This window comes from Budorcas taxicolor, chromosome 14 (assembly GCF_023091745.1).
Source record: "Budorcas taxicolor isolate Tak-1 chromosome 14, Takin1.1, whole genome shotgun sequence".
In the NCBI taxonomy this organism is placed as follows: Eukaryota; Metazoa; Chordata; class Mammalia; order Artiodactyla; family Bovidae; genus Budorcas; species Budorcas taxicolor.
The window spans coordinates 77175370-77188204 of NC_068923.1; the positions used below are offsets into that span (position 1 = coordinate 77175370).

Sequence of the window (12835 nt, forward strand, 5' to 3'; positions counted from 1 at the left end):
TGTCTGGATTACCCTTCCCCCAGATAATGCCATGGCTCACTCCTTCACTTCCTTTTCAGGGAGGGCTTCTCTCATTACACTATATAAAACAGCAAACAGGCATGCAGGCTTACACACAGACGCATGCACTCCTCATCACTCTCTCTGCCTTTTACTCACTCCTCTTTATTCTGATTTATTTTTCATCATAGCATTTGTCACCATATAATTGTATTTATTGCTCTCCCCAGTTGGAGCATAAGCCTTTTGAGGGCAAGATGTTTGTCTCTTTGATTCACTATGTCCCAGCACTTAGAAACAGAGTTGGGTTATATAATAGGAGCTCAAATATTAGAGCAAATAAGTAAATTCTCCAGTATAAAGCATGTGAAAAAGTACTAAAAGATTGGAATATAATGGTATCAGACCTCATAATAACTTATAGACAATTGGAATTATGGAATATATTCAGAAGTCAACTTTTGACCCATTCTTACTGAACTCAAGACACCCTTACTGAAAACCATCACATAATTTTCCTCCAAAATCAGCTAAATTTTTCAACAATTAGGTTCTTTATAGAATTCTTCAATCTTTTAGATTTTCTTCTAAAGTGCAGGCGTACTTCATTTTATTGCAATTTGTAGCTCATTACATATTTTTACAGATTGAAGAAAGTTTGTGGCAATCCTGACTTGTCAGATGATGGTTAGCAATTTTTAGCCATAAAGAATTTTTTAAATCAATGGTATATACAATTTTTAGACATAATGCTATTGCACACTTGACCATAGTATAGTATAAACATAACTTTTATGTGCACTAGGAGGATCAAAACTTCCTGATTCACTTTATTGTGTTATTTGCTTTATTACCATGGTCTGGAACGAAACCCACAGTTCCTCCAAGATATGCCTGTAGCGACCATTTAAAACTGAGGCCCAGTCCGTAATCCAGCTTGGCTCTGTGAGGTGTTTTCCTTTACTGTTAGCCCATAGTTGTATGTCCCTGACTCCAGACATTTTTTCTATTCCTGTGTATGTTTTACACTTTATATGAAAATGGATCCTATCTGAAAATCACAACAGACTCTTAAGGAGAGGGAAATTGATAATCACACTAATTTCTTTGAAACATTTGCATTTAGACACAACTTCGGTAGCAGAAGCAAGGCACAACCCCAGCATAGGGGAGGGAAGTGTCGGAGGCTTGACGGGCAGTCTGAGTGCGAGCGGGAGCCACATGGAGCGGATAGGAGCCATCCGGGACAACCTGAGTGAGACGGCCAGCACCATGGCGCTCGCCGGGGCCAGCATCACAGGGAGTCTGTCGGGAAGCGCCATGGGGACCTGCTTCAACAGGTGAGGAAACTGCGCGCGGCTTCATTTTGCTTTACCTGTGAACTGGCTTCATTTTGCTTTACCTGTGAACTGGTTAGCTGAGAATTTCGAACACAAAGCACGATGATTACATATAATCCTACTGCATCAGGGTTGAAAACAGTAAGGTTTCAAGTAAGTTTTAAGGTTTCAGAAAATGAAATTTAGTGGTAAACAGTGAATGAGGAGATCTGATGAGGTAAAAACCAAATCTTAGGGATAACAGGCCATTTTTTTGTTCACTACACTTGTCAGATTTTATGAGTCAGTGCTGGAGCTTCTCTGGTGAGCACTGTAAAAGCAGTGATTGAGCCTGTAGTTACATCTGTGGGGGGGCAGCCACAGCTGGATGTTCGGAAGTGAGACACTGGCTGAAGCCTGAGGGGCCGGGTGGTGTCAGGATGTCTGGAGTGCATGGGCTGAGGCCAAAAGAGTCTGCCTGGGCCCTTTACTGTATTAATGGGTATTTAATTCTCACAAAGTCTTTTACCAAAAGCTACATAGATAAGTAGGATAAGTTAAGCATTTTTATCTTCTGTTGTTTTTTCTTTAATTCACTTTTATTAGCTTTAGGGGTTTTTTAAATGTAGGGGAAAATACATGAATTAAAAGATAAATCAGTTATAGTTATTTTTAGGTAGTGTACTTTTAAACACAAACTCTTAAGTTATAGTGGCATATATTACTATTTTTTTAGGAGTCAAGTGTTAAATTTAGAACCGTTTTTAATATACAGATGCCCAGAATTTTTTGATTCATTGATCTTTAGAATGGTTTTTAATGTATTCAGATTTGGTGTTTTGCACTGAAATAGGGGAAGCAGAGTGCCACACCCTAAGTGAGAATAATGGAGCATGTTTAAGTTAAAGTCCTCTCTATTCTGTTTGTGTTACTCTGTAACTACCTTACTTGGCAGACGGCTGATTTTCCCGTTTTATTCGGATGACTGGTACTATTCAGTGTACTGCAGTAGAATTTGAATAATCAAATAAAAGGAAACTGAAAAAAATAATGTTTATAGTTGTCTCTAAATTAGCTTCTTGTTACTCAATTATTTGAAGATAAGCATTCTCATAGTAGTGCTGATATTATATATAATTTTTGTCTTTTTCTGATACCCTACTCTTTAAGGTTGGAAGTACAAGCAGATGTACAGAAAGAACGGTACAGTCTAAGTGGAGAGTCCGGCACAGTCAGCTTGGGGACAGTTAGTGACAATGCCAGCACCAAGGCAATGGCAGGATCCATTCTGAATTCCTATATCCCACTGGACAAGTAAGGAAAAAGTTGTTGTAGAGTCAAAAGTATTTTTAGATTAATTTGTATCCCTATCATTAAGCAGAAAGTGAAAGTGAAGTTGCTCAGTCGTGTCCGACTTTTTGTGACCCCATGGACTGTAGCCTACCAGGCTCCTCCATCCATGGGATTTTCCAGGCAAGAATACTGGAGTGGGTTGCCATTTCCTTCTCCAGGAGATCTTCCCTTCCCAGGGATTGAACCTGGGTCTCCCGTACTATAGGCAGATGCTTTACCATCTGAGCCACCAGGGAAGTCAGAATTATGGTGAATAATTGTTATCTCTTCTGTTAGGTTCTCTGAAAAATGTAAGTGGTGAGAGATGTCCAGAACAGGCAGATCCATAGAGACAGAAAGGAGATTAGTGGTTGCTCGGGGTTGAGGGGAGGGGGAGAATGGGTACTGGCTGCTAATGGTACAGGGCTTCTTTGGCGGACAATGAAAATGTTCTTGAGTTCGATCGTGGTGATGATTGGACGACTGTGAATATACTACAAACCACTGAATTGTGTACTTTAAACAGGTGAATTTATGATAGGCAAATTCTCTCTCAATACAACTGTTCTGGAAAAAAAAATGGAGAAGGTAGCATAGTACCTGGAACAGTGTAAGAAGTGAGCGTAGTTGCTTTTGGTTTTTGCTTTTTTCCCCTAATTGAAGCATTGTTATAAAGACAGTTCTCTTATTTCGAGCAGCTTTTTTCCATGAGTAGGATGTATCCTGCATTAATTTGTTCTGATGCTTTTATACAGTCTTTAACATTTCACCCAGAAATCCTCCCCCTTTGATACATTTGTATTTAATTAAAAAAAAAAAAAAGGAAGTCAGAAATTTATATTTGTTTCACTTATGTTCCAGAGAAGGCAACAGTATGGAGGTTCAAGTAGATATTGAATCAAAGCCATCCAAGTTCAGGCACAACAGTGGGAGCAGCAGTGTGGAGGATGGCAGTGCCACCCGAAGCCATCCTGGGGGTTCCTCCAGTGGCTTGCCTGAAGGTAAATCCAGCGCCACCAAGTGGTCCAAAGAAGCAACAGCAGGAAAGAAATCAAAAAGTGGTAAATTGAGGAAAAAGAGTAACATGAAGATAAATGAGACCCGAGAGGACATGGATGCACAGTTGTTAGAACAACAAAGCACGAACTCAAGTGAATTTGAGGCTCCATCCCTCAGTGACAGTATGCCGTCCGTAGCAGATTCCCACTCGAGTCACTTTTCTGAATTTAGTTGTTCTGACCTAGAAAGCATGAAAACTTCTTGTAGTCATGGTTCCACTGATTATCACGCCCGCTTTGCTACTGTTAACATTCTTCCTGAGGTAGAAAATGACCGACTGGAAAATTCCCCCCATCAGTGTAGCATTTCTGTGCTTACCCAAACTGCTTCATGTTCAGAAGTTCCACAGTTGAATCATATTGCAGAAGAACATGGTAACAGTGGAATAAAACCCAGTGTTGATTTATATTTTGGCAGTGCACTAAAAGAAACAAATAACAACCACTCACATCAGACAGTGGAATTACAAGTTGCAATTCAGACTGATATATAGACCTATAAATGCTGCAAAATAATTACCACTTGAAAAACCTTGTTTGGAGCTGGCTGAATTACAGATGGCTGTTTTAAGTTTCAAGTTGCCAGCAAAGGCCGGGTTACATAAGCATAATGCAGATAACGTTTTCTGTGTTCAGCAAAGCATTGTGTTTCATGTGGATCTTAATTACCAAACTATGAAATGAAAGCTTTAAAAGTGCATTATCGTAAGGACAATAATTCTTAAGAGAATTATGTTTTGTGTGTTTGCCACAAATCAGTGCTTGAAGCACGTACTTGTGTATTTAGATAGAAATTTGGCTTAATTTATAATCAATATAAAGTACTAATGCAGTTCTACAGCATTCTTACGAAGAGAACTTGAGGCTTAGGGATAAGTGGTTAGTGACATTTTATTGAAACCACTAAGGGATACTGTTTAAAGAACCTTGCAGGTTATTCTCAGTATATGATATTCTTTGTAACATTTCTGTTCATAACTGAGCATAAATTTCATTTCTTCTTCATATGCAATGTGGATATATACAGCTTAACACAGCCCATTTGCTACCATGTGGATACTTACACACCTTGAGCAAGATTGTGGCAGTTTTGCACAACTTTGAAATAGAAATACCTGGTACTCTATTTAGCTTGTATATTGTTGCCATCTTAGAAGACAAGTGTAAAAGTAGGTAATTAAGTATGCTGACAGCACCAAATAAGATATACAAAGCTGCGAAATAAAATTCCATTAGTTTATAAGTATTACAAAAAGTCACCTTTCCCAAGGGGAACTTTGCACCCCGTTGATCCTTGGTGCCTTGGGAATAGACTGGATTTAAGGGCCTACGTGCTTGAGAGTTTTGCTGTATTGTTTTCTATAATGTCCTCCTTAGTCACCTTGGATTATGTAGAAAAATACAGGATAGAGAAACATCAGTATAATTACAGTAACAATGCTGAAAAAGTATTAGCCTACCAAAGACACACTCAGGCTTTAGTGAACAACTTTACATAATAACCTCAGTTTTTAGCACATATCTTCTCCAATCATGAAATCAAAGCATGGCGCAGAGTTTGTACCAAGTACTAAGGAGGGGTCCGTGTATGGCTGGCTTTATTTTCCTTTGCTTTTGTTTATGGAACATATTCAACTGACATAAACAAAAGTTGGCCAAAATATTGCCTGTACTGTTAACTTCCAGTATAATTCACTTAAATAAAACAGGCTCACCTCAGTGATCAGCAGTTAAAATATTCCATCTTATATGTTTCTATTGAGTATTACCATTATGGTGCTACTAAGCGTTTTCTTTTGATAAAAGGAAAAATGCCATGGGCTGCAGTCTTCTTTCATCACTTTTCTCACCAGGCCCATTAATATGCTTATAACACTAGTGCCAGTTATTTTATTTGATAATGCTTATTATGGTATTTGTATATTTGTCTGCATTCCAATTTTGTTCAATAGTGAGTGTGTAAACTGCATACATGAAATAAATGTAAATACTAATGTATCGCTGCTGTATGGTTTGTGCACAGGCGTTTTTATAAGAACAGGAACATTCATTTGCCGTGTGGTAAATTCATAAATATTGCAAGCCACTGAGAGGATTCTACATTCTTGTCTCAGCCCAGAGGGAGGCATCTGCTGAAGTTCTCAACAAACAATGTTTGAAAGTATCCTTTCTTCATGTGAAAGACCTGCCTTCCTTCAGAAAGAAGCTGCTTTCTTCATCCACAGAATTTCATTTCTTTTTAAAAAGTAGATTCGTTGGAAAGTAAATAGGTCTGTTACTAAATTATGAAGAGAGAAGCATTATAAATCCTCATCTGAAAAGTAAAAAGATCTTAACTTTTAAGAGATCCTACTCTGGCAACATTAGGTTATGAAACTACAGTCAGTTAAATTCAGGCTAATAATTGCAGCAAAACACTTTGTATTCTTACAACCTCTATAAAATACATAGATGGTTTTTCTGTTTTCCTGTTACATAGTTAATACGTCATGAAAGTAACATGTATGAATATGTTGACTGCCTTCTTGACATTTCATAAAAAACTAAAGATTAAATGGAAAGCTAAATGATCTTAGGAGGAACACGGCAAAAGCGGTGCTGCGTGAGGAGGCCTGTGTGTGCAGCTCATTCCGTCCCCTCTCCTGGTTGTACCCAGCCAGTACCACCTCAGTCTCACTTTAAAAATGGTCTAAACCTTTCAATTGACTTCAGAAGTTCCTTCAAACTTGGGTTAATTAAGGACCAAATCAGATTCCTCTGGAGCTCAACCTTGGGCTACCATAGCATGAGAGAATACTCCAGAATTAAGACAGGCCTTAACTCATCACCTCCAGTATTCTTGCCTGGAGAATTCCATGGATAGATGAGCCTGGTGGGCTACAGTCAATGGGGTCATAAAGAGTCGGACACGATTGAGTGACTAATACTTTCACTTTTTCACTTAATTCATTAGACTCTTTTAAAGACCCTTTATACTTTGCTTTTTTTAAGGCCTGTGGGGAAAATCACATCGTAGTGAGAGAATACGCTGATTACGATCATATACCCTACTGGTCATTGTGTGTGCTACCAGTTTACCTGAATTCTCTTACATGTACAAATTAGCTTTTTATATGAAATTTACACAGTTCATTCTTTTGCTAGAAATCAGGTTAATTTGTAAATATGAAAGATTTTCCATAGCATATTCTCTAGTTAAATATAAATTTTGGAAAGGTTCTTCGTGATGATGGAGAAGAAAGACTCCGAGATCACCTCCTCCCACAGGTACACCACAATTACAACTATTTACAGAGTAACCATCTATGGAAACCACCTAAAGACTAGCAGAAAAGAGTCTCTACAGCTAAAGATATAAAGGAGGAGCCACAACAAGATGCGTAGGAGTGGGAGAGACTGGTATAGTCCAGACTCGCACCCCCAAGTCCTTGGCCCCAAATGGGAAAAACATCACATACGCAGAGGGCTCCCCAAGGAGCGAGGCGGGTCTGAGTCCATGCTGGGCTCCTCGTCCGGGAGTTCTGCACTGGAAAGATAAGCCCCCAGGACATCTGGTCAGGGATTTAAAAACAGGCTAAAAAACTGAGCTTTTCTGAAAAACTGGGCTTACCTTTGAGACCTGGGGGGCTGGGTGGGACGGGGTGCTCCTACAGGGCACATGCAAAATCTCAACACGCTCCAAGTCCCAGAGCAGAGGGAGAAATTCTAAAGGAGCCCAAGTCAAACCCATTCACTTTTGCACAGTGAACGAAATCATCTACCATGTGAAAAGGCAGCCTACTGAATATCAAATATCAAATTTCTTACCAATATAAAAAAAAATTCCATTTAAAAGATTGGCATTTTTCTGGAAAATGCAGAAAAGACATACAGATAGCCAAAAAGCATGTGAAAAGATGCTCAAAATCACTAATAATTAAGGAAATGCAAATTAAAAGCACAAGGAGATACCACCTCACACCTATCAGAATGGCTGTTATCAAAAAACAAGTATTGGCAAGGATGTGGGTAAAAGGGAACCCTCCTGTACTGTTGGTGAGAATATAAATTGGTAGAACCACAATGGAAAACAGTATGGAGGCCCCTCAAAAAATTGGCAATGGAATTACCAAATGATTCAGCAATTCCACTTCTGGGTATTTTTCTGAAGGAACCAAAAACACTTTTCAGATATATGCACTGCTGTGTTCATAGCAGCATTATTTACAATAGCCAAGATGTGGAAGCAACCTAAATGTCCATTAGTAGCTAAATGGATAGAGAAGGTGTGATATGTGGATATGTGTCTGTGCATATTTGGGTGTAGATACCTATATACATGTGTGTGTGCTTGCGTGTGTGGATATGTGTCTGTGCATATTTGGGTGTAGATACCTATATACATGTGTGTGTGCTTGCGTGTGTGTATGGAATATTAGCCATAAAAATGAAATTGTGCCACTTGCAACAACTTGATATAGAGTATTATGCTAAGTGAAGTAAGTCAAATACGGTCTCATTTGTATGTGAAAACTAAGAAAACAGACTCATCAATACAGAGAGCAAATGCGTGGTTGCCAGATTTGGAAGAAGAAGGGTGCTTTGGGCAAAACAGGTGATGAGGATTAAGAGAGACAAACTTCCAGTTGTAAAATAAATAAACCCCAGAGATGTAATATACATCATAAAGAATATGGTCAATACTATTTATAATAACTATGGAGAGAGATCATTACTAGGTTCATAATAGTGATGATTTTGTAGTGTATGTAAATGTCAAATCACTACAGTACACCTGAAACATAATATTGCATGTAGACTATATTTCAATTAGAAAAAAAAAAACAAACTTAGATTACCAAAGGATAAGATAAATGTTGAAAACCATCAGAGCTATTAATTTATACATAACATGAGCAAAGTACGTAAACTACTGTCATTTTGCCAATTTTAGAATCAGTTAAGATTCTCAGTTATGTTTTATATGGCTCTTTTAATGGACTTGTTTCATTTATTTCCCTTAAGTATAAAGCCTTTATTTACATATTGGTTGTTTCTGGAAGCCCAAAATAGTATTCTAAATCTGGGGAGAGTTATAGTACTTTAGTAGCCATCATTTAGCAGATAAATAATGAAGGGGAATTTGCAATTTATACATTTAGTTCAAATTGAGTCACTACATTTCCTATGCCAGTCAGAATGTCTGTGACTTCAATTTATTTATTCATTCATTCAATGAAGAAAGTAAATCTGGAGATACAGCATTATACCAAATAACCAGATTCTCTGATTTCAGCAAGCTTATAGTCAGGAGAGTGGCATAAATAATAAACATATACACATACATTAAAACATTGTCAGATAATGGATGTTATGAAAATATGAAGTTAGGGGAAAGTGACTGGAAATATCGGGTATGCTGTTTTATCCAGGGAAAATTAGAAGTCTTCTTAGGTGACACTGGTGCAAAGATTTTTTAAAAAGTGAGGGACAAACTATGAAGACAGACCTATTGGATGAGCATTCTAGAAAGAAATCTTTCCCCAGGTGAGTTAATGGACAATTTAGACATCAGTGTTGGAATTTGTTTGATATCTGGAAATCTGTTAGCCACCTTGTTTTCCTTGGAGAGTGTCTTGACCGTTTTTAGCACTTTCCCATAAACATTTGAGAATAAGCATGTTGCATTCCACCAGTTTTGCTTGGGATTGCACTGAATCTATAATTATCCCTTGAGATCTTTCACATCTTTTCTTAAATCTTATACCCAGGTGCTTAATTTTTTTAGATACCATTTTCTGTTTGTTTCAGTTCAGTTCAGTTCAGTCATGTCCAACTCTTTGTGACCCCATAGACTGCAGCACACCAGGCTTCCCTGTCCATCACCAACTCCCAGAGCCTACTCAAACTCATGTCCATCACATCAGTGATGCCATCCAAGCATCTCATCCTCTGTCATCCCCTTTTCCTCCCGCCTTCAATCTTTCCCAGCATCAGGGTCTTTTCCAATGAGTTGGTTCTTCCCATCAGGTGGCCAAAGTATAGGAGTGTCAACTTCAGCATCAATCCTTCCAGTGAATATCCAGGACTGATTTCCTTTAAGATTGATTGGTTGAGTCTAGGTTCGATGCAGGATACAGGATGCTTGGGGCTGGTGCACTGGGATGACCCAGAGAGATGGTATGGGGAGGGAGGTGGGAGGGGGCTTCAGGATTGGGAACATGTGTATACCCATGGCGGATTCATGTTAATGTATGGCAAAACCAATACAGCATTGTAAAGTAAAATTAAAAAAAACAAAAAGATTGACTGGTTGGATCTCCTTGCAGTCTGTTAGCGTATAGAACCACAGCTTAATTTCTCTGTAATGATTTTGCTTTTTTTTTATCTCTAGAGTCTTTGAGATTTCTTTATACATGATCATAATCTGTGAATTTTTTTATTTGAAAAACACTTTCACAGTGCTTTAAAGTGTCAAACAGTTTCTATGTACTTCTAAAATATTTTTCCTTACTCTTTGGAACAACCCTATGAAGGAGATGTTCATTATCCCTATTTTACAGATGAGGAAACTGAGATACAGAGTTATTAAGTGTTTTGCCCAGAATTACATAGCTGGTAAGTGGCAGAACAAGGATTCAGATCTTTTTGATCATCACATCATATATTTCTCTTTCTGGCCATCTCAAAGGGAACTCCTTCAATATTTCAACCATTATGATACTTATGTTTCAGTTACATTTGTAAATATATAGATATATATATTCAGTTCAGTTCAGTTCAGTTGCTTAGTCGTGTCCGACTCTTTGCGACCCCATGAATCGCAGCACGCCAGGCCTCCCTGTCCATCACCAACTCCCAGAGTTCACTCAGACTCACGTCCATCGAGTCAGTGATGCCATCCAGCCATCTCATCCTCTGTTTCTCCTCCTGCCCCCAATCCCTCCCAGCATCAGGGTCTTTTCCAGTGAGTCAACTCTTCGCATGAGGTGGCCAAAGTACTGGAGTTTCAGCTTCTGCATCATTCCTTCCAAAGAAATCCAAGGGCTGATCTCCTTCAAAATGGACTGGTTGGATCTCCTTGCAGTCCAAGGGACTCTCAAGAGTCTTCTCCAACACCACAGTTCAAAAGCATCAATTCTTTGGCGCTCAGCCTTCTTCACAGTCCAACTCTCACATCCATACATGACCACAGGAAAAACCATAGCCTTGACTAGATATTATAGATATCTATTATAGATATCTACCGGGAGAAATATCAATAACCTCAGATATGCAGATGACACCACCCTTATGGCAGAAAGTGAAGAGGAACTAAAAAGCCTCTTGATGAAAGTAAAAGAGGAGAGTGAAAAAGTTGGCTTAAAGCTCAACATTCAGAAAACAAGGATCATGGCATCTGGTCCCATCACTTCATGGGAAATAGATGGGGAAACAGTAGAAACAGTGTCAGACTTTATTTTTTTGGGCTCCAAAATCACTGCAGATGGTGACTGCAGCCATGAAATTAAAAGACACTTACTCCTTGGAAGAAAAGTTATGACCAACCTAGATAGTATATTCAAAAGCAGAGACATTACTTTGCCGACTAAGTTCCGTCTAGTCAAGGCTATGGTTTTTCCTGTGGTCATGTATGGATGTGAGAGTTGGACTGTGAAGAAGGCTGAGTGCCGAAGAATTGATGCTTTTGAACTGTGGTGTTGGAGAAGACTCTTGAGAGTCCCTTGGACTGCAAGGAGATCCAACCAGTCCATTCTGAAGGAGATCAACCCTGGGATTTCTTTGGAAGGAATGATGCTAAAGCTGAAACTCCAGTACTTTGGCCACCTCATGTGAAGAGTTGACTCATTGGAAAAGACTTTGATGCTGGGAGGGACTAGGGGCAGGATAAGAAGGGGACGACCGAGGATGAGATGGCTGGATGGCATCACTAAATCAACGGACATGAATCTGAGTGAACTCCGGGAGTTGGTGATGGACAGGGAGGCCTGGCGTGCTGCGATTCATGGGGTTGCAAAGAGTTGGACACGACTGAGCGACTGAACTGAACTGAACTGAACTGATTATAGATATCTATTATAGATATTAAAAGGGCTTCCCTGGTGGCTCAGAGGTTAAAGCGTCTGCCTCCAATGCGGGAGACCCAGGTTCGATCCCTGGGTCAGGAAGTTTCCCTGGAGAAGGAAATGGCAACCCACTCCAGTATTCTTGCCTGGAGAATCCCATGGACAGAGGAGCCCTGTATGCTACAGTCCATGGGGTTGCCAAGAGTAGGACACGACTGAGTGACTTCACTTCATTATAGATATTATAGATATCATTTATCAGATTTATTAAATTCTTACTTAACTCTTAGTTGCCAAGAGTTTTTACCTTGGGAAATATGTTATTGGCTACTATTTTGGGGGGAGGGCCACCTATCATATAATTGTGGTTTATTCCTTTAATGTTTTTAACATAGTGAATTTGACTCCAAGTATTAAATTAACCTCCTGGGATAAACTTCAATATCAGAGTATGTAAGACTGAAATTATGTCTTCCATGAATGTTTGGTAGAAATTACTATTAAACCTGGCTGGACCTTCTGAGTTGTTTTTCAATTCCATGGAGACCCATGGTATGTTTTTAGGGTTAGTAAGCAGTTCCTTTTCATTTATATATGAGCAGCATGGCATGGCATGTTCGTTCCTCTTTTGAGAGTTTACTAATCCTGGAGCATGGAGATCAGCAGTTGTCTGGTGCCAACATAGTCCTGATTTTCTTGTTTTTCTTTCCACTTCTTGCCTAATAATATTGGAGCACCTGTTTCTGCTACCTTTTATCCTGCATGGAGAAGGTAAAACTTAGATATTTCACAACCCCATGTGTACCAGGTGCCTCCAAATTCTGAATTCAGAATACTAAGAAAACAGAAACCTTTAAAAGAAAGAAACTATAGGCTCTCGAGGGCAAGAATCCTGTCTTTACTTTTTCCTATGTGTACTTAATAAGTACTCCATCTATGGAGAGGGCTTTGAGGCTGCTACAACAGGACAGAACGACAGTAAAAGCGTGAGAGTGTGGACCGAAACCTCAGAGTCGATGGCTCACTTCATGCAGTTGACCACTAGAATAAATTTTGAAACAAGACAGTGGCAGTCACTTTT

At 39.1% G+C, this 12835-nt stretch overlaps 1 protein-coding gene and 1 non-coding gene across 2 annotated transcripts in view; both read left to right on the forward strand.

The window, feature by feature from the left end:
* Positions 1–5669, forward strand: part of RNF19A (ring finger protein 19A, RBR E3 ubiquitin protein ligase) — a 28558-nt gene extending 22889 nt beyond the window's left edge. Inside the window, exons 7-9 of the mRNA XM_052651708.1 lie at positions 1127–1340; positions 2490–2633; positions 3513–5669. Of these exons, the coding sequence (XP_052507668.1) occupies positions 1127–1340; positions 2490–2633; positions 3513–4203 (1049 nt within the window). The 3' untranslated portion in view covers positions 4204–5669. The remainder of the gene's footprint in view (positions 1–1126; positions 1341–2489; positions 2634–3512) is intronic.
* Positions 5670–11784: 6115 nt separating this feature from the next.
* Positions 11785–11857, forward strand: TRNAW-CCA (transfer RNA tryptophan (anticodon CCA)). The gene has a single exon. It is a non-coding gene; the product is annotated as a tRNA-Trp (tRNA).
* The last annotated feature ends 978 nt before the right edge of the window (positions 11858–12835 follow it).